The sequence below is a fragment of the Silene latifolia genome, chromosome 2, assembly GCF_048544455.1.
Source record: "Silene latifolia isolate original U9 population chromosome 2, ASM4854445v1, whole genome shotgun sequence".
Classification (NCBI taxonomy): Eukaryota; Viridiplantae; Streptophyta; class Magnoliopsida; order Caryophyllales; family Caryophyllaceae; genus Silene; species Silene latifolia.
In genome coordinates, this window is record NC_133527.1 from 10,995,441 (window position 1) to 11,017,496 (window position 22,056).

Genomic DNA, 22,056 nt, shown 5'->3' on the forward strand with positions numbered 1-22,056 from the left:
ATCCTAGCATGTGAAGATTAGACTAAGTCGGTTGACAATTAATTTAGCATACAATTGGGTCGAAGTCGGGATTTAATGCTCATTTACATGTGAACAACGAAAGAAATACAACAATTATGAGCTACAATAATGAAAATTACATTAATTACAATGGAATAGATGATTCATGTCGAAAATACCCTTAAAACGGATTATTTGAGAAAAAGAAATAAAAGAATAAAACACGACAGATCAGAAGGTGATAATACGAATATTAGTGAATTAATACGTAAACTAATTAACTACGTCAAGGCAGAAAAGGAGTTCAGGGACAGAACTCATCCTGGAACAGGCGCAGCAGACACTGCGCCCTTTGGAAGAGGCGCAGCAGTTGCTGCGTCTGTTCCAAGGGTGAGTTCTGGCTGTGAAGCCGGAATTGCAAACCGTTAATGTGAATTGTTAATTTTATGGACTAATTACGACAATTAACTCGAATGAAAGTGATTAGCAGATTATTTACATATGATTGAGGTCATAAAAACGGCAAAACGTGGATGAGACGGAAATAAAACAGATTAATTATGTGAAGGGTCGATGTTAATGAATAATTAATTAAACTAACTAATTAAACGAATTATTATGATAAACATGACGAATAAGACGACGGATATATGAATATGGATGAAAATATATCAATGATGAATCTCAGAAACCCAATATGAACAGATTGAACTTCTAAAATCCGGGTTTGAATATTAAAGACGAAAACCCGTAAATATTGATTATTTAGGATTTAAATTGGAACAATGAGGAATTAAACATGTTAATGATGAATGAATGATATACATATGGATTATCATGACATTAAAACGAAGAATTAACAGACGAACAAAACAAAAGAAACAAATTTGATACGAATTACAGAGGACGGAGGAAGAAGAAAAGAAGCGAGAATCTGGCGGCCTCACGAAGAGGCGCAAAGCAGTGCCGCGCTCCTTCGAAGAGGCGCAGCGGTTGCTGCGTCTTTTCTCGACGTCTGTCTACTGGAAATCCGCAAAAAAAGGTTTTAAAAGACGGTTTTAGAGATCGGTTTTAATGAGGTACTTTCGACATAAACCTTACAACGATAATTAATAAAATAAATAACAATAAATAAAAGAGGAATTATTACACCCTCAGACTTACATGTTGACGGAACGAGAAGAACTAAGAAGATCGATTAGTGAATGCTCGACGCGAACGTAAGGAAAGAATGCCCTCGTGAGAGGAAAACGATTTAACAAGTTGATTAATTAGATTGATTGAGTGTAGTGGTCAAATTGGTCGGTCATGCAACGAAGAGGCTGGTACCCGGAAAGATCCGAGCTTACGTGGTCGAAGGTTCAAGCACGTAGGCGCCAATTAGTAAGAACGAAGTCTAGAATGCAAAGGGAGAAGAGAAGGGCGGACACTCGCGTGAGAAATATGAGGAACGAAGGCTCCTATTTATACTAATCACACGGAGGTTTAGGGTTTCGGAGACTCTTTGGAAGTGAATCTCGGAAAGATATAAAAAAGATACGTAAATCATGCAAAGAAGGGCACGGGAAGAGGCGCAGCGATCATCTGCGTCTCTTGGAAGAGGCGCAAAGACTGCTGCGTCTATTCCCAGGAGGTTTCCTCCTGTTTAAGAAAGATTTCCGTGTTTAAGTTATGGTAGGACGGAATTAATTCGATTATCTCTAATATCTTATGTAAATATTACGGGATATTATTTGCCAAAAGATAAAATTTGAGAAATATGGAATAGAAATATCCGGAACATTCCAGAACATTCTGACTCGGGATTTAACAGTTATCAGAAAATGGAGACGGTTTTTGACCCGGACTCCGAATGTACTCTAATTACTGCCAAAACGACCGTATCGGGACGTAGATGACAACTAAGAGGTTGACATTAATATTTGAGCAATCACTTGACGATAATCTTACGAACTGTCACAAATCGTTCCGCGGATCAAACATGCGGCCCAATCATCACCGGGTGGTTTGCGAGGGGTGCAGAAACGAGGTGTCTACAATAACTCGTTTAGATGACATTAAATCAATTTAATAACCTAATTAGACACGTTAGGGTACATCGACGTAGCTTTAAAAATCAACTAACAATTCTGTAACTTAATTGAATGCATCTCTCTCTTTCACCTAATTTCTCGCTAGTATAAGAGTGCGTGATTAGCACCTTCTTATTAACACTCGATGAGTTAAATTAATTAGCAAACTTAACCTAATTGGACCCCTTTAGGCCGTGTAGAATACACCTTTGCAAGACATATTTTCAATCGATCAACGTCGTTTCTAACTTGTTTTCTAGCCCGCTTTCGAACTTGTTTCGCAATCAATCGATCTAACTAATGAACCTGACCTAGGACCTAGGGTAGCCGTGTCTAGAGTGGCCGTGGCTTGGCCGTGTCCTTTGGTCTTTCTTGCTCCGTTTTTTATGAATCGTTCGTTCTTTATTTGTTTTGTCGCTTGTAATTTATCGTTCGTTATCGAGTTGTAATTTTCAAGTTAGCTTTCTTTTATCGAGTCAAAACTCCTTCCAAAAACCTTAGTCTTGTTTGGTTAGATGGTTGTGCCTCAATGCATGTAGGAGCGTAGTAAATCGCATGTTGTTTAAGGCGACATGGCCCGATTTATGCTAATGCATGCTTTGGTGCGTGGCCTTATGTCTAATTCGATGAGATTAAGTGAAAGCACGCATTACGAGGAGTGACCCAAAGTCGTGAGTCATGTAAGCCGTGGGCCACCCCTTTGTGCACGGTTTCCTAGACCGAATGGCCGTGTTTTGCGTCGTGTGTATAGCGTTGTATTTAGATCGAGTTGTATCTTTAATTTATCGTTGTGTCGGCATGAAATGCCTGGGTTGTAATAGGATAGATCCCAACGACTCCCCCATTCCCATCAAGCCTTGTTTGTTTGCTTTACATGTTGTTAGATCAATCAACCCACATGCTAAATTACAACTTTGACAAAGTTAGTTTAGTTGCATCTAAAACGACATAGAAATTGTTGTCACATGTTAGGGTTTTAAAACGATGTTTGCATATCATATATCGTAGTAGCTATGACCTTGTTTGAACTCCGACACTTGACTTAGTAGAGGCCGTTATTGACGGGCGGGGTTAGGTGTCCTTATGGGCTTCCTAACACGTACCCTCACCCCTTACTCAAGATCTATGGTTTTTGGATCCGTCTAAATACCATTGGATTACGAGAGTCATTCAAATCGAGTGATATAGGGTACAAGTCTTTATCTTTAATCACTCGTAGTCGATTGGCTTTATGCTTTTCGATGAAAGGTGTAAAGTTGACTTGAACGGTTCCAAGTTCCCAAAAAACTTGGTGGCGACTCTAATTTGTCTTAATTCGATTCGAAAGAACCTCGAGTCGATTATGCCTAGTGTGGATCTCGAGGACGCAGTTCCCGAGGGCCTTGTCCACATACTGTATAGAAGTTGTTTCAAATACTTTAAACCAAATACCATAACTGAAACTGTTTGACAAAGTAGTAAACTAGGTAAGACTGTTCTAAACTTTGTGACCCAGTGCCCCTCCCAGCTCCATGCATAGCAACGGCAGCAAACACCTCAAGCATCTAAACCTGCTTTATTACCTACTCTCCATTCAAGCGGAAATCATTGAATGAATCGACACATGCACCCCGGAAATATGTGATAATTTTCATGCACAAGACACAACAAGGTCATCTTATGCTAAATATGAATACCAACACAAATTAAATAGCTCAAATGAAACTGCCACAATTATAAATTGTACTTGTACTGAAATATAAGCATGTATCACAATACGACAACGATACGACGCGCAACCATTCGTGACTACTCACGGCCACATCACACATGTATCTCAACAACGTCATATTCATCATTTCATTTCACAAGTCATCAGGTCCACGACGCTTCTACTTCCCCATGTCTGGCCTACTAATTTTTCAAGTCCACAACCGCAACTGTGTCTGCCCTACCAATATCATCTCAGGTCCACATCCGCAGCTGGACCTGACTTACCAATAACTCATTACCATGTTGCCCCGCAGGCAACCAGCATCATCTCATATATGTTTCTGCTCAACTTGACACGTAGAGGATTAATGTCATTCATAATAACTCATAAATGCGTTAACAACTCAGCATGTGACGGTTTCAATACAAGATAATATACAATAACTTAACAGGGATCACAATACTTATAATATGATGCATTTTCACAGGCTATTCAACATTTAACATAAGTGAGTAGGATAAAATCCTACCTTAGCTGAAGACCGTTGCAGCAAATGATCAGGTGTGCTTAAAAAGGCTCTTCTACGAACTCGGCGCCTATTATAATTATAACATTTAACGTAAATATCGCTACCAAATAATTACACGACACTACTATACAAACTTGACCCAAACCGTGACCCTGGGCTTCGCCTAGGCCACGACCAGGCCGTGCTAGGCTGCTGTCAGGCCACGACTAGGCACTGCCCGACCACGACTAAGCCATTGCCAGGCCACGACTCACGCATCAACACCCGAGACCATTACTCGCGGCCAAAACCTGGTCACAACACACCCATACACGACACACTACCCTTAGCCGTGTCTCCCTTGGTCCATATCCGTCATACATATTATCATTATACCGCCTTAACATTATCATATATAATAACGAAATCCCTAAATTATATGATAATTAACAAATTGGAGTTTGAGGCAAAATATGAAAAATCATTTAAAAACTATATTAAATTGAATTAGAAAGCAATAGGATTATAGCTACGATCGCAAGGATGAAAAATTGGTAAGAAATCAATTTAGAAACTCGTGCCCTAAACTAATTTTTTTTTTCCGGATAATTTACGTGGTGCCCCTGAGGTTTGCCATTTTGCACGAAATACCCAAACTTTTTATCCGGAAAACTTAAAGAGGTCATAACTCATGTTTACGAGTTCAGAAAGTGACGAATTTTTTTTCCAAATCGCTCATCTTTCCGAGAACTACAATTTGAAAAAAAAAAAAATTGTTGCATTTGGATCGCGTTGTTAGGAGTTATTGAGCGTCAAAAATTTTTTGACTGAACAAACTTTGAGTGATCATATCTCTTGGTCACGAGTTCCAAACTCGTCAAACATTTTTTCAAATCGTACTTCTCGGAAAGATGATTGATTTGAAAAAAAAAATCCACTTTCTAAGTTCGTAAACATAAAATATGACGTTTTCACTTTTTCATTCCCTCAAATTTTTCTCACGGTAGATACAAATGTCTTACACTAAAATTTACACTTTTTTTTTACAATTGGTCTCCCTTGTGACGGGTTACCATTTGTGACGGATATTTTGTGAGATAAAATGGTAACAAAATGGGTTAGTGGAGAAAGGGGACCACATGAATAGTGTTGCAGAGAGAGAAAAAGTGGGTACATTGTGAGGTAAAATGGTATCCGTCTTCAGCTTGTGACGGATATGTCATGTCTTCAATGAGAATTTGTGTTTTTTTTAATATTCTCCTTTCAAAAATTTCAAACCAAAAATCCCCACTCTCATTTCTTCCAAAACTTCCATTTTCATTTTTTCATTCCCTCACATTTTTCAAACCCTCGTGTCAGCTCACTTATAAGTTATCCTTAGAGCATCCACATTGAAGAGGATTGACCATCCTTTTAGATGAAAGAAGGTGTTAAGAGGATGTCCTCTTCAATGTGGAACTACTATTAAACATCCTCTTTGAAAGAGGAAGAGGAAGTCTTCCTCTATTTTTAGAGGAAGTACAACCTAGGCCCTTGTGCCACTCACCTATAAAAATATTGCATTTGGACATTATTTAATTTAATTTCCAATAGAAAAAATAATTAAAATATGAAAGAGGAAGTAGAGATGATCCTCTTTGATGTGGGAAAAAAAATAGAAGAAGAGAAGGAGGAGGATAGAGATAGTGGAAAATGTGTTGGATGAAAGATAATGTGATGTGTCAAAAAGATAGAGGGAGAAGGAAAAAATAAGAGGATTGTTACATACTCTTCAATGTCCATGCTCTTACATATTAGGAGTATTATACACACATTTAATCATGATGTCACTCAGTAATATTCATACATGTACTCTCTTCAATTAAATTGAGAGTGACACAATCTAAGACTGATTCACCCTTTTTTAACCTCTCTCCTAATTTATCTCTGACACCCCTCTTTTCTCAAACCCTAACTCTTCTCATCCCAATTCAATTGATTTCAACTACCCACCTTACAAAATCCTGATTTTGATCAATTCTGATTGAAACCCATTTCATAATTTCATCTCCTCTACAAAACCCAGGTTTTATTTTCCCCAATTTCTCCTCCAATTTTAATGGGTTCTTTAGTACCATTTCTAGACCTAAACCTTATTCCCGACCCACCAAACATACCGATCCGGGTCAAACCCGAACCTATTGACGAACCTCCGGACCTAATTCCGAGCTCCCCACCACCTCAACCCGACCTGGATTCCATTCCCGCCGAACCCATATCCGCTGAACCGGAAAACTCAAATGTATACTCGGAATTCAACCGGATTTCCGAGATGTTTCGGACTGCATTTGCTGCGCGAATGCAGCGGCTCGGCGACGAGGATAATACTACTAATAATAATATTGATGATAATCATACTCCCCTTAATGCGGAAACCGGCGCCATCGTCGTGGTTCCGACCGAAGAAAACCAGGTTTCTACCGTTGTGGTGGCCCCACAGAAGTATCCGAAGCGGTCCAACGAGCTGGTTCGGGTCACGAACCTCAGCATTGAGGACCAGAGGTATTTCAGAGAGATTGTGAGACGAACGAGGATGTTATACGACGCGTTGAGGATATTTTCGATGGCAGACGAAGAAAGAAGAAATGGTCCGGGTTCGGGTAGGCGAGGACGAGGCGATTTGAAGGCGGCAATGCGGATGAGAGATCGAAATTTATGGTTGAATAGGGATAAGAGAATTGTGGGTTCGATTCCCGGGGTTTACATTGGTGATTTGTTTTATTTCAGGATGGAATTGTGTGTTGTTGGGTTACATGGACAAATTCAAGCTGGAATCGATTATCTCACGTCGAGTCAGAGCTCGAATGGGGAGCCAATTGCGACCAGCATTATTGTTTCGGGTGGGTACGAGGATGATGATGATGCTGGTGATGTTTTGGTGTATTCAGGGCATGGAGGACATGATAAATTAGGGAGAATGTCGAATCATCAGAAGCTTGAGGGAGGTAATCTAGCATTAGAGAGAAGTATGCATTATGGTATCGAAATTAGGGTAATTAGAGGTTTGAAGAAATATGATGGTAGTATTACTACTAAAGTTTATATTTATGATGGTTTGTATAGGATAGTTGAGTCTTGGTTTGATGTGGGTAAGTCAGGGTTTGGGGTTTATAAGTATAAACTTATTCGAATCGAGGGTCAGCCTGAAATGGGTAGTACATTGTTGAAACTCGCTCGAGGGTTGAGGACTAGGCCTTTGGAGTATAGACCTGCTGGGTATCTTACCCTTGACCTATCTATGAAAAAGGATACGTTGCCTGTTTTTGTGTTTAATGATATTGATAATGATCAGGAGCCTTTGTATTATGATTATCTTCCTAGGACGGTTTTCCCGCCTTTTGTTTATGCAGGTGCCAATATGGGGTGTGAGTGTGTCACTGGTTGTAATGATGGGTGTTTGTGTGGGATGAAAAATGGAGGGGAAATCGCGTATGATCAGAATGGATTTTTATTGAGAGGGAAACCGTTGGTGTTTGAATGTGGTCCTCACTGTAGCTGTCCTCCTAATTGTCGTAATCGTGTGAGTCAAAAAGGGCTGAATCATAGGTTGGAAGTGTTTAGGTCAAGGGAGACGGGTTGGGGAGTTAGGACTTTGGATGTGATACATGCTGGTGGTTTTATTTGCGAGTATGCGGGTGTTGTTCTTACGAGGGAGCAAGCACAGCTTTTTACCATGAATGGTGACAGTCTAATTTATCCGGGCCGGTTTGCTGAAAAATGGATGGAATGGGGGGATTTGTCTCAAGTGTTTTCCGACTATGTTAGGCCAACATACCCCTCTATTCCTCCATTGGATTTTGCTATGGATGTCTCCAGAATGAGAAATGTTGCTTGCTACATAAGCCATAGTACTAGTCCTAATGTCATGGTTCAGTTTGTACTTTATGATCATAACAATATATTGTTTCCTCATTTGATGTTATTTGCAATGGAAAACATTCCACCAATGCGTGAACTTAGCCTTGATTATGGGGTGGCCGATGAGTACACGGGGAAGCTCTCAATTTGCAACTAGAATTTTTTCTTCAACTTCCATATCTATGGATGTGTTGAAGCTAAGGGCGTTCCGGATTTAATGAAGTGAGTTACTCTTTTCTTTATTGCTTTATTCCCCCGAGTTTATTTCTTCAATGGTTTCTGATAGAAGTTAGGCTGCCACGTGTTCATGACTAACATATCCTCTTTCGTAATGGGATATTTTTTGCATGGGTGTATATACCATAGAATTGATTCACTGATTTTCATTTTGTACTTTTGATACCACAGTTTGTTTCCTGTATTCTCTGTGTAATTCATACAGCTTTGATAGCTGATAAAAGTTGTTTACGATTATAAATGATGCTTGGATAATTTGTATGTGAGATGTAATCTCTTACTCCTTGCGCATATGGAAACTTGATTTCTTAACATGTTTTAAGTGATACGGAGTAATAAATTTGCATATGATGACATGTCTTGATGTGGATCCTCTTGTTAGTATTTTTGGCAGTTTTCGGTTCGTCGTGATATAATTAGCTACATCTGTATATAACTGTCTGTATATTTGAGCCATTTGACAAGTGGTTTCTTTATTCACCCCCTCTGTCCAGTGATTTGTTTTATTCTACCACAAAAGTTTATCTTTGAAATGTTACGTCTTCTTAATTTAAGACGGTACCCGGACGTGATGAAATTCACCTGCATGGGAATATTTGAGCCATTTGGGTTAGTAGTTTAGCATATGATGACATGTCTTAATTGCTCTATCAAAGTCTAGTGTTGCAAATTTTTCTTTTGAGTAAATCACGAACATTAAATGAGGCCATGAGGGAATGAATCTCTTGTGTTTTTCACTAAATGTTGTGAAGGTAAAAGTATGGCGTCAACTGAAAAATATAAAAGTATTTTTTATGGTATATAACAAAGGAAGAGTCATACATATAAATGTTTTGTATTCAACAGAAGATGTGGTGAGAGCCTTTGGTATTATCGCTCTTGTCATCTCTGTAGTATTGACATTTGGGAAGTGCTACTAATTATTACGAAGCTGGATTGATGATAATGTATTTGGGTGGTTTGAATGTGATATGAGAGGAAGTCATTTGAAGTTCTGATCATTACAGCCAGAATCGGACATAATGGAAAATAGTATGATCACTTTTGGAGAAAGCTTCTTGTAAGTTCTCCATACGGCTCTGATTTTGCTTGATTTGGAAGGACACAAAAGCGTGGTCTTGATTTATTGCCATGGGATTGGAGACAAATGGCTGTGTCCTGTAGTTGTGCATACATATATCTGTAAATAGAAGAAAAGACAAGTCCCGTATGGAAAGAAAGTAAGCAACATCCGAGTCCACTTTTACGGCTAGTTTCTTCACAAATCCTCTTTAAGACTATTAAATTCAGCTTGTAAGTCTTAATGCAACACAATCTCTACAATCATTCAGCCTTCCATTCTTTTCGTATCTTCCAAGTGTATCTCTATGTAGCCAATAAGAACCATTTATCCTTCTCCATTCCAACTTTCTTCATGGTCTCCATCCCCTCCATGAGTCGTGTACGTGCAAGGCCCACGTGTGGTATTGCCTCAATATTCATCACCTTTTCATGGTGTTCAACCTCTATGACCTGCTGGTACCTGTCAGGATCAACTCCAAAGCCTCGATTAAAGGCATTCTAGCATTTCTCATTTCCCAAAAATCCTCATGTTTTCAGTTAGTCATGAGCATGGATGTCAAACTCAAAGCTGTACTACCGTCTGTACCAGCGTAATTATTTCATCTAGAAAACAACTTGCTACCGAGTATTAAAGTTCTGATCCAATTCAAGATCTAGTGCCTTTCGGAATGGTAATGTATGGAATCGAAGCTCGAGATGGTGATGAATATACAAGTAAAGAGAATCTTCTTATACAAATAAATAGACTGAAATCTGACAAACCAAAAGCTGGAAAGATATTCTCAAGATTTCCAGCTTTGTGTCGACAACGCTTCATACTTGTTAGGAAGTGAAAATGAGCAAACGTTTTTTTAACAAATACCCCTAGTTATCAATTATCATAAAACATACGTAGTATCAATGTTGTCTAGTAAGGCTTAAAAAACAAATAAGTTCACAACAAACTCTGTTGTTCTGAATAAACAGCCATAGATTCTATAACTTGAATTTTCTAATTGTAAAACATACAATTACCAAAGTGACACCAACTCTGATGAATATGTTGTCATTTAAGGCATTTTAAAATGTAGACCGCAGCGTTATTTTGAATCGCAGTGTCAGGTGTGATCTTGGCAATGGTCGTGGTAGTATACAAAATGACGCAGTGGTGTACAAAATGGCGTCAGTGTATCATGGCTTATGTTTATTCCGGTCATATGAGCCACATTGGTCTAGCTTTGGGTTTATAGGTTATCTATTGGCCTAGGATTGCCTGTATGGATCACTTTTAGGTTTGTAGGTTGTATATTAGCCTAGTATTTGCCATAACGTACAAACATCAGCTACATTTATTGGCCATTGGTCAATTTGTGCAAATTCTTGTGGCCTTGTGGGTACGTTTGTGTTGGCGGCGGATATGTCGGCTGACATTTGATACCAAGGATAGAATTAGCAAAAAGCTAAATAATTTATTGGCCGTTAGTCAATGTGTGCAACTTTTGTGGGTCTAATGCTTTGTTTATATTGTGGTACATGCACAGCGCAAACCGACTATCAAACTTAATTGGTGTAAATTAAGGTCAGATATTTGCTGAATGTCAAAGGCACTTGTGTCCTGCTGCTTTTGTTATTGCAGCCTTTAGGATAGTCTAAAGAGTTACCTGTACGGTCTTTGTAGATTGTCAAGAAGGCCCTTTGCCTCCAATCCTCTTTGAGGGGGAACAGTAGCCTAAGATCTCCCCACGTGAAAGATCTGACGTCATTTGTGCTTCAGTATCCCAAAAGGACATGGCAGGGGGGAATTACTTGAGTCTTGTTTACTCTCTGGAATCATTAGTGTACCAAATTTAGAGAGCATGAAGTATGTCGTGTGCAGTACGTAGAAAGCTTTGGCATCTTGATGTGTTTTTTTGACAAGTAAGATAATCACTTTGACACAAAATTTCCGTTCTAATATTCTTGCAAATGTGTAGGATTGAGTAAATCGAGTTGGATTTGAGTATCACTGTATGCTAGAAGTCTTTCCTAGTTCTGACCATGGGGAAATCGCCATTGATTTAAAGGACGTGCTTTTGAAAGCTTGAAAATATGTTAGCGACTGAATAGGAATGTTCTTCCTCATCAAGTTAGAGCAGCAAATTAGGGCACCTGAAATATCTGATCTGAACTAATAACTGACCAACTGCTTTTTAAATGTGATGCGTGTTTATGTTATTTTCTCAAGTTTATTATGGCGTTATCCTTATTATATTAGCTCTATGTAGTAGTCTAGAATGCCAGAGTAATGTGCAGCTTCTGGTGGCTTAGGGAATTAACGTGCTAATTGTTTGTTTTTACAGAACATGCTACGTTTGCTTATTTTTCTTTTTCCTGTCAAATACTTAAAAACTTTTGTATTCCACACTTCTTAAGATTTGTTTATCAATTATTAACTTATATAATGAAATGTTTCGAGTTTTGACAGCAGATATAGAAGCATGTTTAGAGTTTTCCTGTCGGACGATTTTGTTGAACTTTTTGGTGGTCATCTTCCTCCAATAGAAGGTTGAGGAGTTGACCTGCTTCCAGTTCACCAAGATAGATGTACTGGAGTTGGCTGTGGGTTGATTTTGACCATACTTGGTAACAGAATTTCCGGTGTCTAAAGGAGCAGTAGTATGCATCGACACTGGCGTTTTGATTTCTTGAGGTACATTTCACTCGAAAGTTGTGGATTCCAAAAGGAGAAACCTCGTCCAATTCCAGTTAAGTCAAATTTCTGTAAGCTGATATGTACAGGAATTTCTGTAATTTCTGTTATAAAAATGTATATATATGGTAATGAAATTGCAAAAAAGCTTTGTAAAGTTAGTTTTATTTAGGCATGGGTAGTGTTGTCCTTTGAGGTGCTTCGTTTCGTTTTTGTGCTGAATTAGTAGGCAGTGTTGTAGTTATCTGTAGGTATTTTTATTAAACTCTGTCAAATTATAATGGTTAGCATTCCAGTATTTTCTGCTTTCGTCCGACATTGTTGTGAAGTTCTGTTTGGCCTAGGATTCCGAGACGTCTCTCTCGTAACTGTCGTAAGTGTTCTTGACTATTTCCATATGTAGATAATATTGACCAATTAGGTCTTAGTCTAGTAGCTATGATTGAGGTATTGTACATAATAGGTCATCTCCGGTTGTGATCGGACTGTGTTTCCATGATTTTCGAATGTTTATACCTTAATAATGTTGACGCTTTTGTATCTTTCGGAGATCTTCCGTCGTGTGTTCTACCGGCCTTTCAAGAGGTAAATTACTCGAGAGTCCTTATGATTATGTTCAGTATGTTGAGTTTTCAACAGTTATTTTCAGTTGCACGCTGCATACCGATTGTATATGCTGTATGTTCTATGCTGATCTTGGCGGAGTCAACATTGATCACTGTTTTTGTATCCGATACTGATGACTAATCTCCCTAAATGTTCCCTATTATTACCTCAAAATACGGTATACCCCTAAATGTTGCCTATAATACCCAAAACACAGCAACTTTCAATAGTGGTGATAGCTTTACGGGATACTGTCTCAACCTTGATTTAATTGCAGATCGGAAAAAATGTCAGATTCGAACTTCCAAAATCTTGCAATTTTCCATACTTGGTTGATTGCGAGGGAAACAAAAATACATTTCGGGAGACTGAGAAGAAGGCAATTTTATTTTTATTCTGTAGTGATCTTCAACCATGAGCTAGCATGGCGGTGACAGTTGCACAAATGATACAGATCGAGTAACAGGGCGCTCAATTAATTTCTCGTCTACAACTGGAATTTTACAAAACAAAAAAAAGGAATTCTGATGCTACATTTTCTTTACAGAATATTCCATGAATTCTAGACGACACTGAATACTTAAAGCATGGTTCAGTACATCCCGTTGCATTTCTAAATAGATGCTGCAAAGAGTCTGCATAACATCTGAAATACAGCTACCATGTTTCGGACTAGTAGCAATTTTTGAACGCCATAACAAACTTTCACTCTCCGGATTTGCGTCCACCTTCTTCTGAAACGCCTATCCTGAAACTAAATATTGGTCAAGTTGCAACCGCTATGATACTGAGTCTAAAGCATACAATTAAAATATGTATTGTCGTATTGACCTTGAAATTAGTGATTGCGGCTTAATCTCGGTCATTGTGTTATTAATGTAGTGATTAGTGAAGGTTACCTTCAAACAGTAAAAATCGGTTGTGATGCGTTGTCAATGTCAAGGCCAAGATTTAATACCATGGTCTCAAAGACTACCGGCATTGGGCAGAGCATGGATCTCGGATCGGATATCCGTATCCGAAACTCACAAATTTCATTATGCGATATCTGATTCGAAACATTCGGATATCCGATTTTTAGTATCCGAAAATTTCTGATCGGATATCCAAATATCCGTCATCCGATCCAATTTCAAGACTATTTGTATTTTCTTTATCTTAGAAATCGATTTTCAATGTAAACTTTTTACAATAATTTAGCTCCAAATCTTAGATAGCCAATTCAAAAGACGACTCCATTCCCATTGTATGCACAAGGCTAAAAGCCTGATAGAGCTCAATTGTGGACATGCACTCCATAGTCTATCCCCTCGAAAAAAAAAAAACTCCGTGTGACCTAATTTTGGGCCTTTGGTAGGAGGGCTAGATCAAAAGTGCTATGTCATGATATGCTAATGCTAATTTGCTACACTAACTCTCATAATACTCAATTTGCTATCAAGAGTATCAACTACATAATACTCAAGTTATTCTGATAGATAGTTTCGCGGCAGCAATGAGTCAATGCACAATGCATTTAGGCTTTCCCAAACTGGATCACATTACTGCAGTCGTTCTTAGATGGTTCTCATAGTTTCATATAGCTATTATATGGGGAGAGTCTTCTCAAGACACCTCAAAGGCGGGTGCCTTATTACCTAGATGACCGATGAACTGAAAAGACATCCCCTTCCCCGAAGAAAAAGGTGCTCAATTGTAGCCTTGTCCAAGCCAACAGACATGACAGCTCTCTGCTCTACTTGCTCAGAGAAAAGATGTAGTATAATGAATGCCAAACTATTAAGCAAAAATGGGGTCCCTTCAAAAATATATAGTGAAATGGTGTCAGCGTAGGCTTGGAAATCTGGGCCCGTAGGATAGGCGGGGGGATGCGCCAGGCAGCCGTATGCTGCAATTTTATTTTATTTTTGGTATTTCAAGGTATTTGGCACAATGGCAAAAATGCTGGTATTTGTCCGTGGTGCCTAGGGTTCAACTCTGACTTTTCATCGCCTCAAAGCATAAATTATATCACGAAAACAAAAAATGACGTTAAAGCAAACATGCCACAGGCCCCGGTGTGTCGGGTGCCAATTCCTGAGCTTGCATGGACACCATTTCGCTAAATATTTTTGAAGGAATCCCAGTTGCTTAATATTTTTAAAAATTGATTTCAAACTATTCAAGGGTAGTAAAATACTAAAATCCAGTAGTCTTGAAGTATTTACCTTAAGGGAACAAGGGCTGGTAAAGAAGCCCAGTGCTCTCTGGGTATCCCATCATTAAGTTCAGATTTTGAACAGCTTGACCAGAAGCTCCTTTTACAAGGTTATCAATCTGCAATACATGTTTACATGATTTATAGGCTAATAAGGAAATAAAAGAGAGCACTGCCTAGAGAGAGAGAGAGAGCCATTGACAATATTTTCACTAGTAAAAGGCAACGTTTCAAGAACACGACAATTAGCCTGCTCACTAATTAGGCACTGAGTGTTGCGCCATTGAACAAAATCTTGTTCATAAAATTGTATATGGTGGAGATGCGCTACGGTGGATGTGTGGTCAGCCATGCAGGAAATTATCAATTAAGGAATGAAGTGACTGAATTGGGAAGAGTGTAGGAGTTGCATCTAATGGAACACAAAATGAGCGAACCATGGTTAAGGCAAGTTACATGAGACCATGTGATTCACGAATACAAAGGCTTGAAAAGTACGTAAATGATAAGATTTGTGATTGTTAGGAGAAAAACAGAAAACATGGCGAGTTATTGACAGCAATGAGTCTTTTGGGATTTAGGATGGCACAGCTGAGAAGAAAAATATTCATGTCGATGTTGGGCTTTTCCTTTTTTTTTTTTTTTTTTTTTTATTATTATTACTTATTTTACATTTCTTCTTTTGTTTTGTTTATTCTTCAGTCCTAAATTTTTTTCTCATTTGAATCTCCTTTTTGTTATCTTTCCCAAGTTTTGTACGCTTTTTATTTCACACTTATTTATCACATTCAAATCTCCTTCAGATAGAAATCTCCTCATTTTTAATGTCTTATCATTTCTTCCTTTCACTTTAATTTATTCACCAATCTTGCTTCATTTCACAATGGTGTTTTCCCTTCTCACAAGAGTCTCAACTTTTTCATTGTTTACTTCCTCATATTGACGGCTTCATATTAGCTAACACCAATCAAGTTGGGACTTAGATTTTTGTGGTAATTGTTGTGAATACTAAATTTAGGAAATAAAAAGACACATGAGCTGTATGCCAGTATGTGAAAGACCAACACATATACCTCTAGAAGGGAAACAACAATTTAATTAAAATAAAGAAGGATGCATTTATGGAACATTCAAGGAAACGTAAGGTTAAAATTTGAGGACATACAACTGAGATTATGATTGCTCTTCCGGGAATTCTATCAGGAAAGACATTTATAAAGCAGTAGTTTGATCCACGGACATGCCTAGTGTGAGGAACAGCTCCTTCTGGCAACAACTTAACAAATTCTTCTTCCTGAAAGCATAAAAGGGAAAGGAAAGGATAATGAGTAGGCTTCTGTGAGGTCTAGATGCAGCTGATGCAGAGGAAAAAGCCCATCAGCTTACAAATAGAAACACAGCGAAACAAAATTGACGTGAATGCTTCACAGAACCACGGGAGTTTCAACCTTGTTAAGTTATAGCGCAGGGTTAAGGAGTACCTCGTAGAAGATACTTAATTGTTTATACAGATCCTCAATTTTTACTCCTGGAGACATTTCAACGTATATGGTTGACTGCATTCCTCGACTCTGCAGGCAAATAGAAGTTATATTTCTATTGTGAAGTCGGATACAACATTATAAATCTCTCTGAAGCCACCAGTACCATTGGCATTAAGTGAGGAGTAAAGCTGACAACAACTTTTGAACTTCCAACATCTGACAACCCTTGTTCAATTTCGGGAACTGTTAACAGCAAAAGGGGAGATATTAGTAGCTTACGAATTGCTACACAGTAACAACCTGCCCATGGCACTTCTAGCTTTAGAGATACTTTGAAACTGTTGACAAAAGGAACAAATATCAAAGAAGGCCTACGTACGTAAGTTAAAAACAAAGATTCATTTATTTAATTGATTTACAAGAGGTCTAGTGACAATGCAGGAAATGCATTTAGGATTCAATTCTAGCTTGACAATTCAAGGAAAGATATATGAGATTTCACGCCCATCAAACACTGACCATGACGATGTCTTGTAATACCATAAGCATGGATTCCTTCAGCTACCTCTGTGTACAGATTAGCCTCCTTTGCGCTCCGTCCTATAGGATTAAGCAATTCAACTTCAATCGCTGCCGATGCACAGACAACTTTCTTTACTAAAGCACAAGTTTTACATTAGTAGAGATACTGACCTGCCCCACTCACACCAGATTTTGCGTCAATAATTATGTTACTATGCTGTATAAGATTACTCTACAATATAAGCCAATAAACAGTTAATGAGAGCAATTATTTGCTTTACCCTATTGCGGTTCAAGGAAAAAGTTGCAGTATACTTGAACAGCAAAGATGAATTAAAGAGACGCAATAGTTATGGCCTTCTGACTCTGGAAAGCTTAACAAGCGGAGAGTTCCAGCTTCCCTCTCACAAGTCACAAGGAAAGTTTGTTCCAATACTTCCCCTGCCCTATTGGAACTTGTTTCGAAACACTTCTATTAAATTTAGTACAACTCAAGATTGTTATGTTCAGTTAAAGTGAAGGTCAGCTCATAGATAGAGTTAACAAATGTGATTCATTCACTTCAGTTAACCTGTTGAGGACAACAAACAAGAAGGTTATAGTGAAAAGGGGGTATATAAAATAATGGGATTTTCTCAATAGTAACCTGAACTTTTTCATTTTCCCAATGGGACCCTTCTTTTTTCAGAAAAAATCTTTAGTTAGCCATAACACTTGGCTACGAGTTCAGAAAACGGTAATTTTGTGTTCAAACTTAAGTTCTCATAGAGAGAATGTATTTGAAAAAAAAAAAATCAGTGCTTTCGAAACTCATAGACGGGAGTTATGGTCAGTCAAAGTTTATTTGTCCAAAAACTTTGAGTGACCATAACTTTCGTCTGCGAGTTCAAAAAATAATAAAAAAAAAATTTAAACTGAAGATCACGTAAAGACGATCAGCTTGAAAAAAAAACAATTACCCTTTTTAGAACTCTTAGTCACGAGTTATGACTAGTTAAAGAAAATTCCGAACAAAAAGGGTAAGACTAAGAAAATGAAAAAGTTGAGGGCTACCATTGAGAAAATCCACGAAAATAATTGAACTCCCAAGAGGCCAAGATATCCCCGAATAGAGTACATAAAATTATTAAAATGGAATTAAGTAAAAGCTTACCTTTAACAAAGGAACAAGAGGGAGCTGGATCGATGTTGGATAACAACCAGGGTTGGCAACCAATCGTGCATTCTGAATTTCAGGTCTTAATAGCTCTGTTAAACCATACACAGCTTCTTTCTGGGATCAGACAGGAAAAAAATATCAGCAAGAAAGAAGAATGCAGCAGCAGACAGAAGGTCAAAACAAATTCCACTTCTTCACCAGCACTAAAAAAAGCAGCAGCATACAGACTATTTATAGAAATTAGTCAAATTACAGTACCTATGTTACTCCGACACTTCAGTTAGCTACCGTGTCGCGTGTCAGACACCTACCTGTCCGACACCGACACGACACTTCGACACTTCACTTTAGACCAAAAAATTGAAGAATTCGCACAATAGCCGTATCCGACACGTGTCAGACACGACACCCGTGTCGGAGAGTCAGAGTAACACAGAACTACACACAACAATATCACCGGGTCTAACAAATTTACAAGGGTAGAACTCAACGATTGTTCACAAATTTGCAATCATGAGCCTTGGAGAAGTATCCTTTTGTCCAGAATACGGAACTGATGCAATTTTAACTTTAACTAATCCATAAAGATAAGTATCGCAAATCCGACTAAAACAGTTTCTTATAGCTCAGTTTTAGGTGAGCAAGTGCCATAAATTGATCAGGCAAATGACAGATAACAAATATGTAAGGAAAAAAACATTAATCACCATGCCTGTAATTCTGGCGCTCTATGTGGTTGACCATACCATTCTTCATACTCATGAATATTTCGCAGCCGGAAGTCCTGAATAATAATTGTGAAATTATTTACGTGGAATGACTTACGAACCTAATAGTTTTTTGCATAACGTAGTTAAGATATAAAACAATGCCAGTTGATACTTACAGCAGAAAGATCAACCACTTTTAACGATCTGGGAAGAGCTTTGATGATATCCTGCAGTGAGTAATTATCAAACCAAAATTAGTGAACTTGACATCATATCAACTTGATGGATAAAATGAACATAAACGTATTTTTCACGTGCCTATAAGACTTTAGTAGTTTAATTGAAAGCGAAGACCAACAAAAAGAATGGAGTTCATATCTAGGATTATGTCATTTCATTCATACGTCATTCTGATGATTGCTAAAGGTTGTCACTTGTCATTTGAAGAGGGCACACCTGTGTTGTGCCATGAGGCAAACAGCAAAATACTGCATCTACATTTGAAAAATCTGCATCCTGGACAGCAACCATATTCGGCAAGTCCTGCAAACAGTTAAGACAAAATGTTATACCAATATGCAGGCCACGAAAAAACTAGTACAAGTTGCAGACATGAAAAAAGTTAGTAGGAACTGTAGAAGGGAGAAAAATCACACTTGGGCAATCAAATGTGGAAACACTGATGCAATTGACTGACCCGCCTTCCTATCGGCAGTCATCACAGTAATTCCAAAATAGGGGTGATTTGCCAGCAAACGAACAATCTGAATAAATTAAAACATGGAGAGGGATAAAAAAAAATTAGTCTCACTTTAAAATCAACAAATAAAGTGCATAAAATAATATTAGGTTCACTTTAAAATCAACAAATAAAATGCTCTTGTTACGCAGAATGCGTAAAATGCTCACGTCCACACAAACTAATACCAGATAAAGAATTTGAACATTAGAAGGCAACACAAAAACTACACCGGTAAACTGATATGATGGATTAAAAAAATTGCGATATGTTCCATCATTGTCCTCGGGATCCTTACTACTGCATCATAGTGTGTTACCGCAATACGCTACCAATATGGCAACTGCAAGATAACGAAACTCCGTAACATGTCGTATGATAGGCAAAAAACATTGAGACAATGGGGAGATGTTGTCCTGCTAGACAAAAACTATCCATTCTCGTAAATTATACTTACTAAGTTATCTTAAGTCTCACTTGTAGGGCATCCTATCCCAAAACTCATAATCTCGAGTAATTCTAAAACCATCGATTAACCACAAAACGAGCTTTCTACTGGTCTCACCAAGCTAAGTGAAGTCGTGAAGACTGCATATATATAAACATTGACCACTACTTGTTTCCATTGTAAACAATTCATAAATTAACGTACACATATAATAGATTTAAACAAGAAAATATATGCTTAAATAGAGAAAAATACAAATAGTCCAAAATACGACTTATTGAGAAAAATAAAAATCATACATAATACTTATATGTTCCGAAGATGTACTCCATCTGTCCCTATCATTTGTTTACCTTTTTTATCCTTTGTGACGAGTATTTTAATCAAAACTAGGACAGAGGGAGTAATAGTGGTGTGTTTGGATAGCAAAAGTGGAGGGAAAGAGAGGGGAGGGGGAAGGAGGGAAGGGAAAGGGAGAGAAGGGAAGGGGAGGGGGAATGGAGTGTGGTTGTTTGGATACAATTTCCCTCCAAATCTTGCCTATTGTGGAGAGATTTTGATTAGGTTTGGAGGAGGAAAATTGGATCCCTCCAAATCTCTCCCCCTCCATTTCACTCCACCCTCATTTGTTATCCAAACAAGGGATTTTAAATCCCCTACTCTCCCTCCCTTTCTTTTCCCTTCATATCCCCCAATCCAAACACACCCTTAAGGTATAGCTTGTTTTGGTTCAATTCAATGACTTAACAACAACGATAACAGCTCCTGCAAATGTTAGGGCAAGTAGGAGACGGATGGACACAGCCTCAATAATTCTCCCTACGTCTCAATCATTTGTTTACCTTTTATTAAAATACCTCTATCGAAAAATAAAATAAAAAAGGTAAACAAATGAATGAGACTAAGGGAGTAATACATAGGAGCACCTCAGAACAGCAATGCGGGCGGTTTTTTATAAAAAAAGTTAAACAAATGAATAATAAAAAAGAGGACCTCAGCACCAGTATAACCACTAGCACCAAGAACAGCAATGCGGGCGCTTTTAGCCAAATTCGCCTTCTCAGCAACCTGCGATACTGAAGGTACTGACGCAACCGAGCTTCGAACCCGTAATCTCCTCTGAATATAACCTCTATCTACACCACACTTCTTTGATAAAAAAAAAAAAAAAAAAAAACAAATACTAATTATAATTCCTTATATCCCAATTATTTTGTCCAATTGACTAAAATAAAAGTGATAAAATAACATTATTAGAATTTAGAATTACCTTTTGATTAGAGAAAATACAAGTTGAATTGAACACCAAGGAAGTCATGATTTCTTCGTTCGAATAAATTAAAAATCTGCATAAAATTTGAAGACAAATAAGTATAATTGTTTTAGCTAATTTGGAGTTTAAACTGAGAAAATTAACGAATTTTAAACCAGTGTAATTAAATTAAAAATAGACGAACAAAATCATATTTCAACGAGAAAAACTTACAAAATTGGGAATCAAAGTATGCGGCTAACGGTGGGGGCGCGAGAACGACTGAAGGGAAATGACGTTGGTGTGAACGGATGAAGGGAGTGATGAAATGGATTCCTGGTTCTATACCTGGTAAATGGTAATCGGGTCGGTTTTGAATCCATTTTGAACCGGATTATTTTCAGATTTGCAAAAATTTGGGTTAGTTCGGTTCAGAGCAGATCCTCTGTCCAATTTCATGTCCCATCTTGTGTCTCATCACCTCTACACATTAGTACTTTGATATAAAATATTACCATTTTTATTATTTGAAGTGTGATGTGTCAAAATCTTAAGGGAACGGGACACAAGATGGGACATAAAAGTGGGATAGGTGATCTATACTACTCAGTTGAGTCGGGTTTTTTCGGGATTTGATTATTTTCGGTCTATTGTTATCGAGTTATTCAGGATTAATGCTTACTAGTTTGAATGCTCGTGCGTTGCAACGGGTTAATTAACTGAGTAACAAAAAAAATGGTTATAAAGTCTTAATATATACATCTTATGTCTAATCATTTATTTAGATATGATCAAAAGTCAA

General features: G+C 37.9%; 2 protein-coding genes across 9 annotated transcripts; one reads left to right on the forward strand and one right to left on the reverse strand.

The window, feature by feature from the left end:
- The first annotated feature begins 6,136 nt into the window (after positions 1–6,136).
- On the forward strand, positions 6,137–12,453 carry LOC141642256 (histone-lysine N-methyltransferase family member SUVH9-like). 3 transcript variants are annotated; one of them, XM_074450983.1, is made up of 2 exons: positions 6,137–8,392; positions 11,916–12,453. In XM_074450983.1, the coding sequence occupies exon 1, from the start codon at positions 6,372–6,374 to the stop codon at positions 8,325–8,327; it is 1,956 nt and encodes a 651-aa protein (XP_074307084.1). In that variant the 5' UTR covers positions 6,137–6,371; the 3' UTR covers positions 8,328–8,392; positions 11,916–12,453. The 3 variants fall into 3 exon arrangements, with proteins under 3 accessions (XP_074307084.1, XP_074307083.1, XP_074307086.1); XM_074450982.1 differs by having other exon boundaries at positions 6,142–8,392; positions 11,913–12,453; XM_074450985.1 differs by having other exon boundaries at positions 6,159–8,392; positions 11,904–12,324.
- A 656-nt stretch (positions 12,454–13,109) lies between these two features.
- LOC141642257 (putative N-acetyl-gamma-glutamyl-phosphate reductase, chloroplastic) lies at positions 13,110–21,596 on the reverse strand. 6 transcript variants are annotated; one of them, XM_074450988.1, is made up of 15 exons: positions 21,489–21,596; positions 21,273–21,348; positions 20,996–21,151; positions 19,472–19,579; positions 19,272–19,358; positions 18,992–19,042; positions 18,818–18,889; positions 18,100–18,219; positions 17,118–17,178; positions 16,944–17,024; positions 16,588–16,667; positions 16,422–16,511; positions 16,106–16,234; positions 14,951–15,059; positions 13,110–13,486 (listed from the first exon to the last, which is right to left on the reverse strand). In XM_074450988.1, the coding sequence occupies exons 2-14, from the start codon at positions 21,318–21,320 to the stop codon at positions 14,952–14,954; spliced, it is 1,191 nt and encodes a 396-aa protein (XP_074307089.1). In that variant the 5' UTR covers positions 21,321–21,348; positions 21,489–21,596; the 3' UTR covers positions 13,110–13,486; position 14,951. The 6 variants fall into 6 exon arrangements, with proteins under 6 accessions (XP_074307089.1, XP_074307088.1, XP_074307087.1 ...); XM_074450987.1 differs by having other exon boundaries at positions 13,110–13,491; XM_074450986.1 differs by having other exon boundaries at positions 13,110–13,497.
- Between the last annotated feature and the right edge of the window lie 460 nt (positions 21,597–22,056).

Excerpts from the sequence above, each read along its gene's own strand:
- LOC141642256 (XM_074450983.1), top strand. The coding sequence starts at position 6,372 with ATGGGTTCTTTAGTACCATTTCTAGACCTAAACCTTATTCCCGACCCA.
- LOC141642257 (XM_074450988.1), bottom strand. The coding sequence starts at position 21,320 with ATGACTTCCTTGGTGTTCAATTCAACTTGTATTTTCTCTAATCAAAAG. Across the intron at positions 18,890-18,991 it reads AAGTGGTTGATCTTTCTGCT|GACTTCCGGCTGCGAAATAT; the intron begins GTAAGTATCAAC and ends ATTATTATTCAG. Across the intron at positions 17,179-18,099 it reads CTCTTGTTCCTTTGTTAAAG|AGTAATCTTATACAGCATAG; the intron begins GTAAGCTTTTAC and ends CTTATATTGTAG.